Source organism: Halictus rubicundus, chromosome 12 (assembly GCF_050948215.1).
Source record: "Halictus rubicundus isolate RS-2024b chromosome 12, iyHalRubi1_principal, whole genome shotgun sequence".
Lineage (NCBI taxonomy): Eukaryota > Metazoa > Arthropoda > Insecta > Hymenoptera > Halictidae > Halictus > Halictus rubicundus.
The window spans coordinates 9751112-9770991 of NC_135160.1; the positions used below are offsets into that span (position 1 = coordinate 9751112).

Below are 19880 nucleotides of genomic sequence, written 5' to 3' on the forward strand. Positions count from 1 at the left end.
CCAGCCCGAGCGAACGGAACCTACTAATGCACGCTTAATGAGCGCAATTACCGGAAATAGGTTCGGAACGCGAGATAAACCCGGGGAAGGCCGTGGAACGCCTTGAACTTCTCTCCCTCTCCCTCCTCAGTCCGGTGTAATTCAATTCGCTTAATTGTTTGCAACTACGAATGTCTCACGGCCGCTGAATGTCGATCAGCCAGTTTTTACCGAACTGCAACTTTTAATTTGTTAAAAGCTTGCCCCCCTCTCCCCGTCCATCCGTTTCCCATTTCTCTAGCGTAAATATTTAATTCTGAGAACAAGCGAGAGGAATTGCAACCGTCTCGGTTCGAGCACCGTGGCCATTATGGTTAATCAATCCTAAGAGAAAATGTTCGGAGTTAAACGCAATTCGGAGACCTCGCTGTTAATTGCTTCATTGTGTCACGAGGGTCCAGACACAACTTACAGGTTCCACGATTGCTGTACAAATTGTTTGGAATGCAATTTCCTTTTCTTTTCAGTTCCTGAAATATGAATTCTAATCAAAGTGGAAATACAATTCGGCGCTGAACGCATTCCGGAGATCTCACTGCTAACGATAGATACTTCTTCATTGCGTCAAAGGGCCCAAATACAATTCGGGGGTTGCACGATTGCCTTGTAAATCATTTAAGACTGCAAGTAATTTCTCTTCTTCTTTTCAGCTCGCTGAAAATTTAATTCTGATCGAATCTAAATGTTTCCTATCTGGTAAACGATTTCTGCGCTTGTTCCGCAGCTTGGATCGTCGCTCTTCGTGTTCTCACTTCCAGGGGAGTCCTTGACACTGAGAGAACGCTCCTCTGGACTGCAAGAAGGTGTTGTGTTTTATTCAGATCGTCGAAAATGGAATCCAGATGATTTCCCTCGAGCGAACGATTGGTACACGAGTTACGCCGGTTGTCCCGCGGCTCGGGTCATCGATCTCCGGGTTCTCACTTTCATGGGAGTCCATAACACTCGGAGGAATCGAAACGTTTTAATAAAACGCCGATCGACACGGTAAACACGCTCGAAATAAATCCACCGGGGACGTATACGACTGACAAACGGCTCGCGAGTGAATAATCGCTCGAATTTATGGATTCTTCGTCGCGCGCCGGCAAGTTGGCCGTTTCTGAAACCTGTTCCTCGCGGAATTTATTTCCTACCCCGGGACATTCGAGCCCGCCATCCTCGTAATTGCGACGCGAGCACGTCGATCCTGTCGATTTTCACGGGGGATCACGTGAACGATGACTCTTCTCCGCCGTCCGAGGATGACTAACGTCATCGGACAAACATTAATCGACCGAGACAATTGCGACGACGGCTTCTCGCATGCAATTGTCGCGCACGAGCTACGCCGACACCTCGGAAAACTAACAGTTCGTTGACTGAATGATAATGAGTGTGTCCATAAAAGAATAAATTTTTTAACTCTCCGCCGCCGGCATCGTGGATCGTTTAGGGCCAGCAGAAGTTTTGTCTAGGGAGCCCTTGGAACTAACCGGACCAGCTAATGTTATTCCCCGCACGGCGAGCGGGTATTCTATTTTATTTAAAATTTAATTCACTTGGTTCCTGATCGAGATTTCGCGCCGGAAGTCGGCCACTTTGAGACACCTGTCCGAAACAGCTTGCCGTCGCACGGATCCGACGGAGGGTGCATGAGAAGCAAGGGGGCGGGTTTGTCTGTATAGTTGTCCATGCACGAGGGGCCGATGATCGATATCGAACACCGTTGAAAATAGCAGCGGTCGAAGATATTCACCCTGCGGACCGCTCGCACAACGCCCCCGCAAATATCTGCGGGCTACGGTCACCCGAAAACCAGTCCTAAATAAATTCCTTTGGTCATGAATTTCGCGGCGAGCTTTACAGGCCGGGGATCTGTTTGAAATATTAACTCGCAAGCGAGCCTTTTCGCCCTCGTAATCTCGGAAATTCAATGATCGGCGCGAATCAAAACCAAAGCGATTTACTCTACACAGATTTATCCGTAATTCTGCATTCAATGGAATCTGAACATTCTAACGAAATGTGCTTCAATAAAATACGCAACGATTCAATTAAATTATATTTAATCTCCAATCCATCGAAACGGTAAATAGAAATGTAGTGAGATAATAAAATCTCATCTAAGTCCACGAACAATTATATTAATAAATCATTCAATTCTTACTTTCCTTCTACCCAGGAAATCTGAATTAATTTTCCAAGTTGCGTAAAGTGTGCGAGAAATTAATGAGATTCCGTTGTCTTGTTTCGCTAATGCTTTAATCACTGTGTTCAATTAAATTTCATAATCGTGGAAATCAGGTTACCGAGCTGAGGGCGTTAATATTTTAGTCGTCGAATAAACAATATTGTTCTGCGTGACTAAATTATGTCTTCGGTATTTAATAATGTTCTGTAATCGACCGAGGCGCTTATTTAGTCGGAAAATGGCGAAGGTTCTCGCAGTCTATCGGGAAAGCGATTTTCCAAAGCGATAATGAATTATCACGTTGTGGATTTTTCTATGAAAATCAATTTCTTTCGCTGAAAAGCTAAAGAGCTGTTCATTAATTCATAGTGCGGCGTAATCGTTTCGCCAACAGCGCCGGAACTTTAAATCGTTAATGTCTCTTTACGGAATCGATCACGTTGATGGCAGAATGATCGGATAATAATCGCGAAAGTTACGTATGTAGCTTGTGCAATTAATGCGGACAATGTCGCAGAAAAATCGACAGATATGAATTATTCTTACACAGTGGTTTCAATCCTAAATCACAGTAGAACCCCTAACTTTTGCACACCCAGTATATCAACGCAAGTGCTTCTTTTATTTCTGCAGAGCAAGAATAAATCAAATTTACAGAAAAATGCCTGCAATATACCGAGACGTCTGGCGAGACAGTGAAAGGGGACAGAATAAAACGAGATCGACGATCGAGCGACGAATATGATCACTAGATTGATGATCTCATCCGCCTATAAACGTGTCTCCTCCATTGATACACCACAATAGACGCTGTATATGTTTATCGTTCCGCGTACAAATTTATGCTCGCCTCGAGAAACAGCCTTGACATTCCACGGGAAAGACGTGGCCGCGCCGTGCAGCAGAACCACCACGATTCAAATCGGTTCCGTGGAAGGACTCGACCAAAATTTTGCCAAAAACCAAACGTCCCGAACGGAACTTGAAACTCCGGGGCATCTCGTGCGGCTCATTTGCTCCGTTGAACCCTCCTGAATGGATCCGTTAACGCTTCGACGTTTTTGAGCGTCTTGGAGTGCGAACTTAACCTTCCTGAAGTCGCTGATTTGGAACGACTTCGCAACGTTCCGCCAAGAAACCGCGAAACTGTACGCTCGGACTCCTTGAACTTACGGGAATTTAGGCTACGGCTGTTTCTGCGAATCTTCGAGACTTCGCAGTCTCGCAGAAGTACGAAACAGTGCATCGGTATGCGCTAATTGCTGCCGCAATTAATCATTGAGAATGACGCCGCTAAAGTGTATCGAAAATTTTAGCAAATGCTATTGCTACGTTAGAGTCTAACGTTCTGTACACGTTTATTCATTCGTTGGGCGGTGTAGTTGTCTATTTATTATACGAATCAGTAAGGATTCGAATTTAAGAGTGCACCAAATAAATATTTCTATTGTTCGAACGTTTCTATGATTGAACGGTCCGCAGAATTTCCATAAAACTAAACTTCGATTTGCCCACAAAACTTCGGATTACTCGCGTTCACGGCCGATGAAACGGTTGGGCAGTAAAAACTAGTGCGATTTAGACAGCTCTGGACGGAACAGTAGATCCCGCAACGCCGCTGGAATATTAACAACGCGAAAACAGTGTGCACGAGTTGTGTGATAAATTCTTTAATAAATCGGGGCGGGCATGAATATGCGGAGAGTCTGGTCGGTGAATTGTTGCGGACGTCGCCTGTAACTTGTTCCAGCGAACCGATGGGCTTTCTCACGAAATCGTAAAGAACGGTCGATCGGTCAGCCGACATCTTGGATTCTTTTCAAGGTGGGTGTCCCTCGGGCTGCGCCGAGGAAGTTTTTCGCGATCCGGGCTCGTTTGTTTCCGGTGTGTCGGCAGACTAAACGAAGCCCGGGGGCGACGCGACGTGAAAAGCTGACGATCGCGAGGATCTCGAATGCCCGGGCGGTTTTTCCTCTATACGACCGAGGAATGGCTGCCTTTCCCGGGCACACAAGCCCGCGAAATTAACCGATGAATCTTCTATGAGCCGTGTTTCTCCGGCTTTGCTCGGCCGGTCGTTGCTTCGCAGCTACCACGCGACGCCGGCCATCTTTCACGCAGAACCGGAAGAGAGGAGAGATGATGGACCGTCCTCGATTGCCAGCGTTACGCATGCAGATCCGACGACGAGATACCTCTGCCGGAACCAAGATTGAGGACCCTGCGTTCGCGGTCTTTCACGAACGACGATTGTTTATCGCTGCGTTTCTGTTAGATCGTTCCTTCGAACGAGAGATCGCCTCTAGTGAAGAAGATGCAGGATGGAGGATGGTTCGCGGCACACACGCCAGAGTTGATTCGTCGCGGCCGATTGACGCGTTACGCAATAACGAGGCGATTGCGCGAGCGCTTTAATTAGTCTCCGATCGCGAGGAACGGAGTCGCGGCACGGCTCCGCTGTTGCGAAGGTGTTACCGGGACGTCGAACAATGTAGCTCGTCAGGTGTTGCGACGTATTGGCAACCGGGACGAAATGAAAGTCTGCATTTTCCATGGAATTTCGCCTGTTCATTGTTCGTGGGCGCGCGTCCTCTTCGATTAACTCTTCTCCGCGTCTACGAGCGTCAGCCCAACTGGCTTCGCAAACAACGACGATACTAATTCGTGTCTATTTTATTCCCGTCGCTAAAACAGTAATAAACGAGTCGTTCGATTCAACAGTGCTGTAAGTCAGTACTCGTCTGTAGACATTAGAAGAATGTGTTCGAATTACTAAAATTATTAGAACAGAACATGCGTTTTTATTTGACGTCTATTTCCAACAATTGACTTGGACAATTTTTATTCAACACAAAAGTCCGCAGTTCATCCCTCGCCGCGAAACGGCGGAAAGAAAAGCCACTTTGAGATTAAAGTTTCTTAAGAAAATCCCAGTTAAAAGGTGCGTTCACGTGTGAATACAGTTTGCATAATTATCTCTTCGGTTACCGTGCCCTATGAAACACGCGCGTAACATCAATTCCTGGAGTCCATTAAATCCTCGCTGTTTTAGCGCAGACCTAAATTGCACCGTAAGTTGAGCCTGTTTCCTTAATACGCAATCATATCGGTAAGATTTTTCCGTCCCAAACGCGGTCGGAGAGTAAAGCGTGCACGCGGTGCTCTGTAGGGCATTGCCCCGGCTCCGCCGCAATCGAGAGCAGCGAAGCCACGCCCACTTAGCAAATTTCTGACATCATTTGTCCGGAACATTGCCCTCAGGGGCAACATACAGACCGTTCTCGCAAAGCTGAGAGCGTTCGTTGCACGTGCGGTTCGTGCGGGCGACTCGTGACACATAATTTTTGCCGCATCCCGTGCACACTCGCGGGGGTTTTCGGCGCCGAGATTCGTTAATTGCCCCTGCTCGCGAGTCACGTAATTACGCGTTCACGGATTCACATGGCCGAGCCGGCCAAGTTTCTCCTCCGGCACACCATCTGGCTCTCGGCCTTATCTTTTCTCCGGGGAAATTACGCGCAGGTTCGAGTAAAGAAAGTTCTGGCTCTTCCATTTCGGGGCAAGTGGCTCTTCATGGTACGTTCAGAGGCCCCTGGAATCCGTGGATGCGACTGCGTTACAATGAACAGGTTGTTTATCGCGTTCCATCTTCTCTCCGCCTGTGCCGCTTGTATTTTGCGCGTGGAAAACGGCTTACCAGTGCGCTGGCTGGTTCCGTGCGTCAAAAGAGCGAGAACGCGATTCACCGGGTGCACGTCACTCCTGACGAAACAAACCCGGATCCCTAATTCAGCGGCATCGTACGTCCTATCGTATCCGCGACGATGCGCAACGGTCGACTGCGCTCGTATCTCTTCCCATCCATTTTTGCTTAAACACGGTTTTCTTCTACTTCATCGTGCGATATGAAAATTTCCATTGCAGCTTCTTCAATTTTAGATCTAGAATTTTTTGGGCCGAATGAGAACTGTCAAAAAATCTTCAAGAAATGATTTCACTGAGGACGTTACGGTTGAAGATGGAAGAAGAGACAGCCAGAAATAATGGCGAGGTTTAGTCTACAATTGTTCGGTAAAGAGATTCAATGCGAGAAACTATGAACGCACTAAAGAAAATTTCACTGCGAGAATTTTCCAGCGAGGCCCGTCCTCGCGTCAAGAAAATAAAACACCCGTGACGTTGATTAATCAGACCCGCCGCGTCCCGGCTACGACGGCTCGTGTAATATCAATAAATCCCCGTTTTAAATAACGCCGTGCTCCGATAGGCCTATTAAAATATTTTCCCCTGCGTCCTCGCCAGCTGACTGACGTCAGAAGCGATTACGGACCGTGACGTTTCCCTGCACCGCTACGGGCACGACGACAATAAAATCCAGGTAAGTATAGGTATCAAGTTCAAGGCCGCCCCGGTGGAAGATAGAAGAGTACCTCAGGATCAATTCGGTAGATTTACGAGGCCGGTAGCCGAGGCCGTTAAATTGCCCGCCCGAAAACACTCATCCCTTTCGCGGCACCCTCGCCTAGGGATCAGGCGTTATTCCCTGCACGCAGCCCTTGTACCGTCATTTCGGTGACCCAGTTTCTCTGCCACGGGCACAAAGAAAGGTGCACCTTTCCGGCGCGCAGGACCTTGCAGGGCACAGGTGCACGTGCGTTTCTTGCGTTCCTTGCCGATTCTTTCCTCGACGATGCAGGAAAACCTTCCGCCAGATCCCTTCGATTCTCTTTTGCGTCAAAGTCGTGTCGTCTCTCATTGCTACCGTTAAAATAATTTTAATAATAGATTCGTGCATACGGGGTGAAAATAGCCCTCGCAGTTGGAGATCACTGTATTGTATGCTTCCATATGCTTATATGGGCGTTTAAGGGCTGACATTTAAACATTTTCAACCACAAAACTTCTGCGTTTTTAATTAGTTTTTGATGGAAGTTTTATCGGTATATTCCTGACATTTTTCTGATTGAAACGAGCCCAAGCACGACATCGTTTGGTGCACGTTCGCTTGAGCAATTCACGATTCCGTAGAACCTCCATTATCCGAACCGGTACGTCTGGAACAATATTTGAACGCGTGTTTCACACGAGTACAATTCCAAATCTGTAAAGATTTAATTCAGCAAAGTAGCTGGAGAACTTTGTTAGTACTCAAACACTCATATTTCATCGAATGGTTCGGATAAAGGAGATTAATCGCGAATTAAACGAGCAAAGATGCAATCCGTGTCGCGATTGGAGCAATTTAAATCAGGAAGAATGTGACGGATATGTCGCTAAAAAATTTGTACAGTGAGAGTCTGCAGAATGACATTTCGAGCGTGAGGTATATGAAGACATACCGTGCTTCCAAGTATGGTAAAACTGTGGGGGTGTTGAACGGGTTTGTGCACTTAGCGTTTGATTTCGAGCTGGCAGGGAGGGATAGCGTTCGGATTAATTAAATTCGGTTTGAAATCTTCGCGGCGAGAGCCGGCCGAGGTTATAAGGGGTTAACGAGGCCAGTCGGCGGACAACGAGAGGCAACACGAATTCACGAAACGATCCTATTAATTCCTTTGGCCGCGGCGTCCACTCCCGAGGCCCTGAAGAAGCATCGCAGACGTCGAATTACACCCGCCCCGCTCTGGAGGAGCCCTCGATCTCCAAGTTCCGACGATGTTATCCAAGCTGGCCAGCCGGGAGCAACAGCAGCAGCAGCAGCAGCAGCAGCAACAGCCGACAAGCTGCCGGCTCAATGAATGATTTCCGCGCGCTGTTGCCACATTACGTCTGCATTCTGCACCCATTACTCGGTTCTACTGGCGTCGCGCGTTTTATCGTTTCCTGCGGCTTACTATTAAACATTGCGCAATTATGCCTTTACCGCTGACCTAACGCAGCCGACACTGGCTACGTCATCGTTTGCTCGAATCCTCTCTCTCTCTCTCTTTCTCTCTCGTGCCCCTCCGAGCGGTATGCAGTAAAATTGTACGACTTCAGGGAGAATAGAAAGATATCGGGCCTTATCTCTCGAAGCCATGTGCGTCCCACAAGCGTCTTGCTTCGTAGAACTCCAGTCGGGACGTTACACCCCAATTTGCACTTTCGTGGAGTTCAACTACTATGTCTTTGGAATTTGTCTGCGAAGGAAAATAAACGATAAACGTTTATAGAATTTTGCAGGCTCGTTTGCGAACCTCTGAAGCATGTGCATGAATTTTTGTACATCGTTGACAGCGAAACCGAGAGAACCGTTTAACGAGCAAGCTGACCTAGCTTTCAATTACTAAACTCATCAACTTCTGCCAGCGGTTTGGAGGCTAAATTATTTATAAACAAACGACATTTTTCTTCACATCCTTCCGCAGAAATCATCATAAAAATTGCACATAACTGTGTCAACACGATAACGGTGATAACGACGCGCGCACATCCGTGGAAATTGTTTTCCACGTGTATAAATAAAGACTGTGAGAGGCTTTATGAAAAGGTTTAATTTGCGGGACAAAATTTTGCAAGTATACTACGCCCGAAATAGACAGATTTTGATTATATGAATCGCTATATAATTGTGTAATTATTCTTCCGAGAGGAACTTCTATTTTCGAACCGACATCGAAGAGGAGGTTGCTCAATTCGATGAGTATGTTGCTGTTTTATTACTGATCAAGAAACGAGTGTATAAAGTTTGCGTGATAAATACCCGTGTCGGGAAAAGGAGAATACAAAATGGCGAATAATGTAACGAACGGTGGAATGCAGGAAAAGGCGCGTAAATAAAGTCACGTTAACACGTCGCGCATTTAAATGTACACACCAAAGAATTGGTAAGAGGCATTCGATAGTATAATTCTGAGTCGTAAATGAAATAGCGTACAACTTCCGAAACGCTTTGTTTCACGTGCCCATAAATACCCGCGGCTGTTTACGTCGTTACATTTACGTTCCATTTACCTTGGATAAATGAGAAACGCGATGTAATTCTGCGAGAACGACCGACGTAATATTACGGAGGTGGTGTTCGAAGTCGCCACATTAAAAAGTTATTAAAAGGTTAATTTACAGGTCTATTAATAACATAAGCTATTTATAATACATCTGCCGTGTAATACTTTCCGGTTGTTTCTGTTTGCATGCTCTTAAAGGGTAATTAGAGGTGAATGAAAATGGCTCGACTAATTTAGCCTGTCAACAAATGACGCAACACGCGACTCTTAGTAATGTAGCCATTAACCGCGGAATTAGATGTGGAAATGTTTCGTGTTTGAGCAGAAAAAAGATATATAAAATAATCCACGAGAACGATGTGGTGGAGATAACGAGCCGGCTATCTTATTCTCTCGTCAACGAAATAATGTGCCATAGCACATGTCTCGGATCATTTGCGGCGTTTAACGCTTTATTTCAGCCGTTTAGATTAGGCCCGGACAACTTCTTCCCCACTGTCGCTTCACGACTCCCACCACCAGTGTACCGGTTCTATCACTATCAACTATTTCATGCTTTGCCTCGCGAGATTGCGAATATATACATCTACACTCCACAGGAGTTTGGTGGGGGGACCCAGGAGTAGGGAGAGGAGTCGTCAGTGGCTCGCGAGCCGCAAGCAGAGTCGCCAGATCAAGACTTTTCCCCCACTCTAATTTCCCCTTCTACCACGCTTCCGCCGCGACCCGGTCACGTGACACGCTTCGTCTCTGTCGTGCATGCTCCGGTACTGGCAGAGAGAGGGTAACATTTTCCCCTCGTTTCGTGCTCCCCTCCCCTCATCTGGCGACACGGGCCGCAAGTTGCCCAGGCCTGGTTTAGATGCTGATCCGACGAAACAGCGTATTAGCATACTGCATCGCGTGTTTCCGATGGGGAGACTCAGTTTACTAACTTGTAAATATACTGTGGGCGTTTATGAAAGTGTATACTCCTTTGGGTGGGGCACGGTCATCGAAAATCAGGTGCTGAGAGTAACTTATTTGCAACTACTTCCGTATTACTCTCTAACAAAGTGCTTACGCTGTTGCGTTTCTAGGCTTGTATAGTAGGTACGTACCTACTATAAACTCATAAAATCGGCTTATCAATGTTATTCCACTAATAAAAGGTGTCTGCAATCTGTTGCCTCAGCCTTGAACTCGAAAATGGTACTATAAATTTGATCATTTTATGTTCCATGATTCCATGTTATCAAATACAGTTCAATCTATATTATTGAACACGGATGTATTTAATCGGCCATTTAGGTAATCTCATGAACATTGACATTCCATCACCTGGATTTCGATGAAGTGATCTTTACAAGGGTTGTGGCCTTCTTCAAATGTGTTCCAATTTATACGATTTGCAAAATTTAAGAAATAATTAAAACATGAATTTCTGAAGAAAAAATTAGGGAAATCCTGTAAAGTTTCATTTGCATCGCTAACGACCTTCACGATTGGAAAACGAAACGAGACCGTGTTAAATTTCAATTGTTTTTGGATTCGGTGAGTTTTTGACAAATTTTTTCTGCCGGATAGAGTGTCACGGTTACGGAGAATGGGTGACGTAGACCGAGTGAATACACGCGTCCGTTTTCCGCGTACATCTGTTGCACAATTCGACTAGCAAGTGCTAATGACGAATCGCGTGTTCGAGATGATTGATCGTCGGCCGGGTCCGCCGCGAATGATCGCACGGCAACGTCGCGAAGGCTTGGCCGCCATTAGGTCTTCCCAAGATCGCTGACGGGAGAGTTTTCCTCGCGGGAATTCGCGTTCTCGCGAATTCTCTGAAAAAGGAACACGCGTGCTCCCGTAAAGACACTCGCCACGTGGCCAAACAGCGTGCTCTCGCCGACAAAGAGGAATTCCTCCTCGAAACGCGAAACGGGAGTCGCGACACGCCCTCGTTTAGTCCTTTCGCTGCTCATGGTGTATACAGGGTGGCCCATATCACCGGAGCAAACATATATTTTCCACCAAATCGTGTAAATTTTTCGGCAAAAATATTCGAAATGTACGGGTAAGCTGAAATTACCGGTGCGAAAAATCGGATCATTTTATCGTAACATTCGAAATGACTTATTCGAATTCTTCACGTGTTAAATTACTCATTTTTTTGTTAAACATATAAGAGTTCAAATTACATTTTGTTCGTCGAATTTACAGCATTGCGTTACAGTCCTATTTCGTCTACAGTTGCGGGTGAAAATTCGAGTAAAAAAATTTCTGCTTTTGACTACACGAATGGATTTTGTAAAGAATGAGTATCCATTCGCGAGGGATCTAATTGAACAGCCCCGAAGTCAGCATGTGGGAAGGCATTCGCACAATTTGTTTTCAAAGTGGCTGGCGATTTCACGGAATATTTATTTATCATCGAGCGGCTTGACTCAATATCCGAAATATCCGGGCGGCTCGACGATCCGTGGGATCGATGAATCGTGAGCGATTGCTCATCAGCCGCGATGAATCCCCGGGCCCGTTGATATTTCGAACGGGCAGAATTTCCTATCTAGTGAGATTCGAGTGCCTTCCATTGAGGCTATCGGCTTTTGATACATTCTGATCGAGTCATTATCGCGGCGGTGTTTGCGTTCGTATTAAACGATTGATCTTTGATCGATTCTATGCGTAGACAAGTGTGTTCGCGGGGTAATGGGAAACAAAGGAACAAATGAGATATCGTCGTGCGTTTCAACGCGACGATTAGAGTGAATGTATCAAGAAATTTTCTGTTGAATATTCAGTAGATGGTGCGCGTGAGATCGCAACATTACCAATTATTATCATTTAGATGGATATTGCGAGCAGCCGTAATGCTTAGCATTAATTACCGACCGCTGAGATTGCGTGCGACCATTCTATTCAAACGAGTGAGCACATTATCGCTTGTTCAGATTACGAGTAAAAGGAAAAACCAATCTGCGCCTCGGATGCAACTCCGAGCAATCGTTAAATTATTTCCAGCGATATTATTTATTGAACAGTAATTCATTCAAGACCGATGCAAACACGCACGCTGAATTCGCTGATCGGGCAACCATCGGATATATTCAATTTCGAAAAGGGTATTCACGGTGAAAATGAACTTCGATTCGGCCGTTCAACTGTAACTTGTAAAAGTGTAATCACGTTATTAACGTTATCTCCCTCGTCCTATCCGATCTACTCCTAAACCCGCGAGATTATGGGACTCCGTGAACCATGGGCTCCCCCTCGCACATATATCCCACATTCTGTTTGAAGAAATTAGATTCAGTCTCGGCACGACGGTGCAATAAGAATGAAACGCGAGTGGCGAACAAGGCAGCAACGGTTACGCAAGCTGCGCTAGAAGATAGTGCGCGTCCAAGCACACAAAATTTTCGCGTCACGGCGCACCAGTAAATTGCAGCCTGTGCTGTGCCCGCCATATTGTTCGTTCGAACAACTCCTCGGTAAATTACCCGACCGAAATAGAAAAATATACACTTGCAGTTACGACAGTGTACTACAAACGAAAATTATTCTTCGGGTAAAAAGCCCGTCTCTAGCAACCCGAGGATTTTTACGGAAATGTATCAATCAACACACATGATCCAACAGAGGGTCTTCAGGTATTGGACGTAGAAATGAGTCCTGCCTAATGAAAAATGAAAACACTGTCTCAAAGTAGTGGATTTTCATTTATCGTGAGTAGAAATGAATTCTTTTCGATTAAATACAAAATTCATGTAATACCGTAACTATTAACTAAATATAATTCCTAAAACCGAAGTTCCCGACGTAATTTCTTTTTATAAACTTGAACAATTAAGTAGAGTAAAATTTGGCCATTTACTGGCACAGTTAACAAAGTTCGTTTCCTAACGGAATTCGAAAAAGCTATCAATACGAAGGTGAGATTTCAGATTTCGATGTTTCGCTATTTCCACGATTTGGTCGCAAGTAACGACGGGAAACGCGCAGCTGAGAGTATCAGCTGGTTCTAGCGGGAATCAGAAGGCAGCCGGACGGATCTTTCGCGGCGACCTAATATTAAAGCGCGACGGTTCCGCATGTAAATTCGCGACGTTGGTACCGCTTGCATCTCGTCGGCGATGCACGTGCAGTAAACTCGCCTAGATTTACACGCACCGCGAAAAACACGTAGGACATACGTGCCTCCGAGGCGATTCACCGTCCGGCTTGTTGGTTACTGTCGAGCGAACACGTGTTGCATGACCAAGCGGTGCAATTGAAAGTATCCTGCGACAGACAGCAGCTGCGCGTTCAAGAAACGGGCACAATTTCGGGGCCCGTGTCGCCAATTTTCCTCGGGATCGAGCCAAGACGCTGAGCACACCTTGCCTCGTAAGGCTATCAAGATCCTTGCCGCAACTCACGGTGCTCGAAATCGTATGGCACGCTCGACGAATGGGCTCCCGAGTGCCGGTCCACGATCGTTTCTCGCGCCGAGTTCGGGCGGCCACTTATGACCTTACCGGATAACTCGAACGGGACACTTCATCCAGAAATTCGAGAACAGTGATTCATTTGTGTTCGATCCTGAGTCCTTTCCTCGAGGCTTTCTGGGAACAAGGGCAGACTGTTCCCGGAAACCACTTTCTAGGTGGCCGAGTGGTTATGCACAACAGCCTCCGGCTGAATCAGCGTAGTCTCGAGCGCTCTGGAGGACTTCGAGTATGGCAGTCGAGGCAAACATCATGCCATGGGTCCCCGAGGGAGGCGACAGAAGAAACTTTGATGGAATAAGAACCTGATCCGATTTTCACCGAGTTATTTGCACACATTGAAGTTTCCCACTTCAAAATTGCATTCGCACGACCTTCTAGCAATTCTAGCTGATTGGAAGTGCATTCCAGCTGTTAAAATAGATGAACCTTTTCGTTGAACCATGTCGAAACAGAGGATAAAAGCTTCCGCAATTTGGCTATTGAACAAACCAAGTGGGCCGACAATGAAAGTTTCAATCGAGGTATAAACAGTCCCCTAAGGTTGCTCAAAAGTAGAAGAATAAACATCGACGGAACAAGTACCTGATCAGATTCGAAGCGTATTTACAGACACTGAAGCTACTCCGAGAATGCGTAGCTGTGTCAATCTCGGCTGATAAGGGAGGCTTTGTAGCCGCTAACCATGAAAAAAGATTAGCCCCCGCGACTGGCCGATGCGAGAACAAAGGGTGGATGCTTCCGTCGAGGTAGCAATTGAACAAGGCGACTGGACCGGCTGCGAAAACGATAATAAAGGGAGAAACAGTCTGATACGGTAGCGGAGGAGGCTGGTACTTCGGCTGACGGAAGGTAAGCCACGAGCGAGCGATCAAAGGCAACGAGGCCTAACGATCTATCAGAGGCCCGGAGCGTTCCTCGAAAACAAAAAGCCAGCCACGACAATGGCGCAAACTTTTCGTGGGAGCGCGATAACAAAGCTCCCTTCGCGCGAACCGTCCCGTTAAAAGGGAAGACAAAGGAAGAAAAACCCTGCGCAGAGCAAGAGAGAGAGAGAGAGAGAGAGAGAGACAGAGAGAGAGAATCTCTTCCTCCTGCCTTCCCGATTCTCTCTTTCTCTGTTTCACATTTCCGTCTTCCTCTGTCCCGCCTTCCTTTGTCCCTTCCTCTCGCGGCACGGACCGATGACCCGGCGAGATAACGGCAGCTCGGAGGAAGTAAACGGAATAGCATAAAGAAAAAATAAGGGGAAAAACCACGTGTAGGTAGCCGGCGCAGTGCACTCGCGGGGTTTGTTTACAAGTCTCCGCGGAGAAGCACGCGAGTTCCTTGACTTCGCGCCGATCGAACCGATTCCTGCTTCTTCTGCCACGCGTTTCCCCTCCGAGCAGTTCTGCCGTGTCTCATTGTGGTGGCTACGTAGAAACAAAAGAGGACGGTTAGCCTGTAACTTCGTTTTCGGTCCCCGTTCCGTGCAACGAGCGAGAAAGAACGATACGCTGATAATGGACGGCAATTCGTATCGATTATTGTCGCGGAAACCGAGAGAGCCTCGCTGCAATTACCCGATTTGTAAGATTGGGACGGAACTTGGGGGAATTCCCTGGCTGGCAGCCGCTCTTCAGGGTCTGTCGAGTGGCTCGTAACGAGGCCGGGTGTTTCTGTTCACTGAACGACAATGTTTAGCGTAACTAACACTCGAATAACTCGAGTAATGAGATGCCGAGTCCTTCTGTAATCTTTGTACTTGGAACCTGTCGTTGGTCGGTTCACGGTCTAGATCTTCGGATCAGCTTTACCAGATACGCGAAATGCAGCTGTGTTAAAATCTGTTCGACGAGTCCAGGTTACCCGGCAAATTGCTTAGCCGATCCTGCTTGCACGACTGAACAAGAAAGACGATCTAGAATGACGTGCATACTGAAGCAGCAGATGTTGAAAATGTACGCAACATCCGCCAACTAGTGCAACATTGCCCACACTTGAAACAGCAGAAACAATCCTGTAAAATGGTCTAATTAAAAACACCGTATACTTCGAATGTGCCACCTTTGGTACCGCAATGATAGACGCGTGCTACCTTTTTGACCAGGAGTGTAGCCTCCAGGTGTAGGAATACCTGCCGACTTGGATAGTCGCTAATGATCCTGAACGAACAATTTATCCCGAAGAAAAGGGTCGATCCTCAGCACTCACCAATGACGGTGTTAGCCGCAACTTCCTTCGCAGCAGCCGCAGCGGCTGCGGGTCCATGTGCCAAGAAATCGCTGAGGGACAAGGATGACGCGATGATCTGTCGTTTCTCCTCGAAGTTCAGGTAATCCAGGCTGTTGCTTCTCTGCGGGCCGGCCACAATGGTCACGGTCTTGGTCGCGTGGTGATGATGATGGTGGTGCTGCTGGTGGAGGTTGTTCTCCGTCGACAGGTTGTTCGGCTTCTCGTTGTTGCCCTCGTTGGCGCCCGGGCTGGGCACCAGGTAGACACCGCTGACCCTAATGGACATGGTCGACGAGCGATCCTTGAAACGACCGCGTTTCTTCCTCCTCCAGGGGCTGAGGATCGCGACGAGACCCGGCAACGAAGCTACCGGGTGCTGGTCGACTGGCACATCCTGACCACTGCCCGGTCGAGAGGTCGGCTCGCGTCGCTTGTTACCGCGAAGCAGCTCCACGGCTCAGGGTTTGCTGCTCTCAGGCTCGCCGAGGAAATTGATGGGTTCCCCTGGAAGCTCGGGGGAACTTGGCTACCGCATGCGTGACCTCGATATCAGGGTCTACAACGCCAACCGAGCGTCTCCGTGGACCGAGGACTTCGGCATCGATCACACCGTGTACGCGCCTCCGCGGAGCTGGAGGTCTCTAAAAGTTATTGTCTTCCAGCTGGCGAGCTGGTGTCTCGTAGAAAACGCGGGTACAAGTCTAAGATGGCAGGATATTGCGTGGAGCGGATTCTCATTATCGCATCGACGGATTATTCGCAGTCTTCGACGGTGAGAGAGACCTTGACGGGCCGTCACATCGGCGGCGTTCCTCCTCCTGTTTCTCTTTTATGGCACTCGGCGTGTGTACGCACACGAAAGATCGTGGATCCAATGGCGGTTATTTACAGCTACGTTGACCGTGACTCTTCCACGTGACTTTTTTTTTCGCCAGGGGTCACGGCAAGGTTGACGCTCGATGAACCGTCCTGCGCAATAGCAACCTGGTAAAGATAACCGACCAGAGCCGGGCATTGTTAACTTAGGGGACGCCCGAGAACGATCATGTCCTCGGTCGGCGAAATGACTCTGCCAGACACGCGGCCCACCGCTCCCCCTAATTTCGGACTGCTTAATTGCAGGCATGCTGCCGCGATACGTCGCGCTGCCGCTCGAGCGGAAGTCGCGTTCAAATCGAACAAGGCACCTGACTTTGATTGTCCGAAACTTCGGGACATAACAGGGGTCGAAAGACTCGAACGATTGACCCGAATCCGCTAAATTTCTCAAGTGCATTAAACTGACTCATTGATCTGAAGTAGATAAATTTAACATCCAGGTTTTGTACTACTACGTCCAGAATGTTTATGACTAATAGTATGCGCGATAAAGGAACTGAAAATGCTTAATTAGAGCAGAGCTCTGTGTGTAATGCGTTCAAGAAAATGTTTAGAAAAGCTGTACATGTAAACATGATTTTGTTCCAGTGCAATTTAAAAGAGTAAAAATGTTACGAGGTACGTCGATGTAATACTTGCAATTTATTAAAATTATTAAAGAAAAGAAGAACCCTCCAATTGGTTCTTATTTTACCAACTGACGCATAACATTTATATGTTGCATAAATGTTCAGTCTACTCATCAATATTCCAAGCAAAGATTTGCACTCGAGCTTTTTTGCTAATTGTAGAACCACGACCGTACTCGTTCTATTACGTCAGTATTACGTTGTGGATGAATCAGGTCGACCTGAACGTGCTACTTAAATGCCCATGATTGGTTCGACTAGAAATTTCTGCAGCATAATAACCGGACAAAACAGTCGAGAAAGAGCCTTTAATTTTTAGTAAAATAAAATATTATTTAAGTAAGTAAGCAAAATATTCTCAAAAATTCAAGGAAACATTTTCAACTGACGAATAAAAAATGTCGGAAATATTTGGTCCCATTCCAAGTTGGAAAATTTCATTTTTCAAACTCCTAACGCAAACGTAGATTGTATGTCAACTCCATTGACAAGAAATAATGACACTACCAGGAGATCTAACAATAGCATGGCGACAATTTCGATGTTTTCGCGAAATAAAACACTAATAAACAAAGCCCGATAGAATGAAATATCCTACTCGAACCGAACGGAAGTGAGGTTATAGGGCGGGCAATAATTGCGATACTTCCCCGAACGTTCCTAACCTAACCTGAGTACCGTACGAAAACCGTTGGAGACGCCGAAAGTTGAGCCAAGAGACCGTGCAAATTCTCGTTGCGTAGCAGGGAAAATATCGCGGAAAAAAACAAAACATTACGTAAAATATAATAAACGTCGTCTACGGCGTGTGGATGGGAGGCGTCAAACACGAAGCCGGTTAATTGTCGTACGTAACCTCAAACATCCGGTCACGATATGCACGATAGACAAACCGTAAAAATTCCATAGGCGTCTATCGTCAATCTACTCCCGTACAAATTAAAACCATTGAGGTCGAGTCGCGACAATTCTGTGTACGTATACTGAAACACAACTGATACTATAAGAGACCTAATTTCTTCAGACAAGATAAAGAACGTAGTCATGTTTACACTCGTGGCATTATCACTCGACGAGTAGGGACAATCTAAATGACGCGATTCGGAAATTAAAATATTATCTTTAAGGAATTTGTAGATAGCGCATTGTTCGTTTCGTTTATTTAAACGAACTTAGTGATTAGTATTCTCCGGCATTTTTCACTTATTCGTGTATTCGTGCAACGGGATGCAAATGTCACACTAGAAAAAGAATATTTTACCATCGACAAGATTGAATTTCCTACCGGAAATTACTAAGATAAGTAATTCTTTTAGATTACCATAGAATCCGCGCGAAATTCGAAATACTCGCCATTTTAACTTGCCCCTACAGAGCAGACGTTTCTGCTGTAGACCGGCGCGGTTCTGCTGTCAGAATCGGCTGACTCTGCGTATCTTCGACGCGTAGAACGAGTTCGAATGTGCAGGGAATATCGAAACTGCTCGGTTCGGACTGTAATAACGTTTCATAGCAAGCATGGTGGGCCACGAGTCGGTGCAGACGCATTTCGCGTCCGAAGGCGCGTCCCGCAACGAGGGGTTGTCGTCGACGTACTTGATGGTTCCTCGGAGGGCAGTGTATGGCTCGGTTTTTGGCAGGCCTCGGATCGTGCACCGAGTTATATGTATCTGTTAACGTCTGGTGGACGAGGTGGCACACCGGGTGACGATACACGGCTGGCGACGCCACTCCTTCACGGGACACCTGTGTGCCTCTCGTAGCTGCAGGTGAGAGGAGAGCGAGACGGAGATAGAAAGGACGCAACGATTATAAACACAGAAGCACATACTACTACGGCTGGTACGCACGGACCGACAGAGACAGAGAGTGAGAGACACTGGGCTGGAAGGAGGGCTATTCTCTTTTTAGCCAGGCACAAAACTGTGAAAAGGCACACGGGGGAGCCGCCACCGAAAAATAAAACGAACGGTTGAACTGAACACGACGACGATCACGACACAACGGCACCGCGACGCCGACGTCGGTATATCGGCGACGGGCGAAAACCACGCGCGCACACCGAAAAACTTTTGACACACACGCTCTCTCGGCTCTCCGCGAGAGAGAGAAAGAGAGACCACGGAGAGAAACGCAAACGCGAGAGAAGGCCGACGTCCCGCCGCTCTCTTCGGCGAGAGAGAACAAACCGAAAAAGAGGCTCGCGGAACGGGCACCAGCTCACGGATCGGGCCGGTTCGACCGGGGACGGATTCGCGACGGAATTAATTACGACTGCGCCCGATGCAACACGTAAAAAAGCAAACGGAGCCGAGCGAAACGGCCGATGAACGAGAACGACGACCGCGCCACGAAACACACACCGAGCGAGGCTCGTGAACACTGAGGGCGGCCATGCGATCGCAGCGCCGCGACGCGCCGACAGACGACACCACGCGCCGACACGAGACAACAAGCTGTGCCTCCTTGCCTCCTTGCCTGCTTGCCTGCTTGCCTGCCTACCAGCCTGCCTGACTACCTGCCGACGAATGGGGGAAAGTGAACCTGCTATAGT

At 47.2% G+C, this 19880-nt stretch overlaps 1 protein-coding gene across 9 annotated transcripts in view; it reads right to left on the minus strand.

The window, feature by feature from the left end:
- The window catches only part of LOC143359657 (phosphatase and actin regulator 2), a 349047-nt gene that overhangs the window by 287246 nt on the left and 41921 nt on the right, over positions 1-19880 (minus strand). For 2 of the 9 annotated variants that reach the window (XM_076797758.1, XM_076797757.1), the window contains exons 1-2: positions 18923-19838; positions 15798-16802 (exon numbers count right to left, since the gene is read on the minus strand). The exons of 2 other annotated variants lie outside the window; for them this stretch is intronic. In XM_076797758.1, coding sequence (XP_076653873.1) covers positions 15798-16104 — 307 coding nt within the window. In that variant the 5' untranslated portion in view covers positions 16105-16802; positions 18923-19838. Of the gene's footprint in view, positions 1-15797; positions 16803-18922; positions 19845-19880 lie in introns of those variants that run through there. 5 more of the 9 variants (XM_076797754.1, XM_076797753.1, XM_076797756.1 and 2 more) reach the window with 5 other exon arrangements.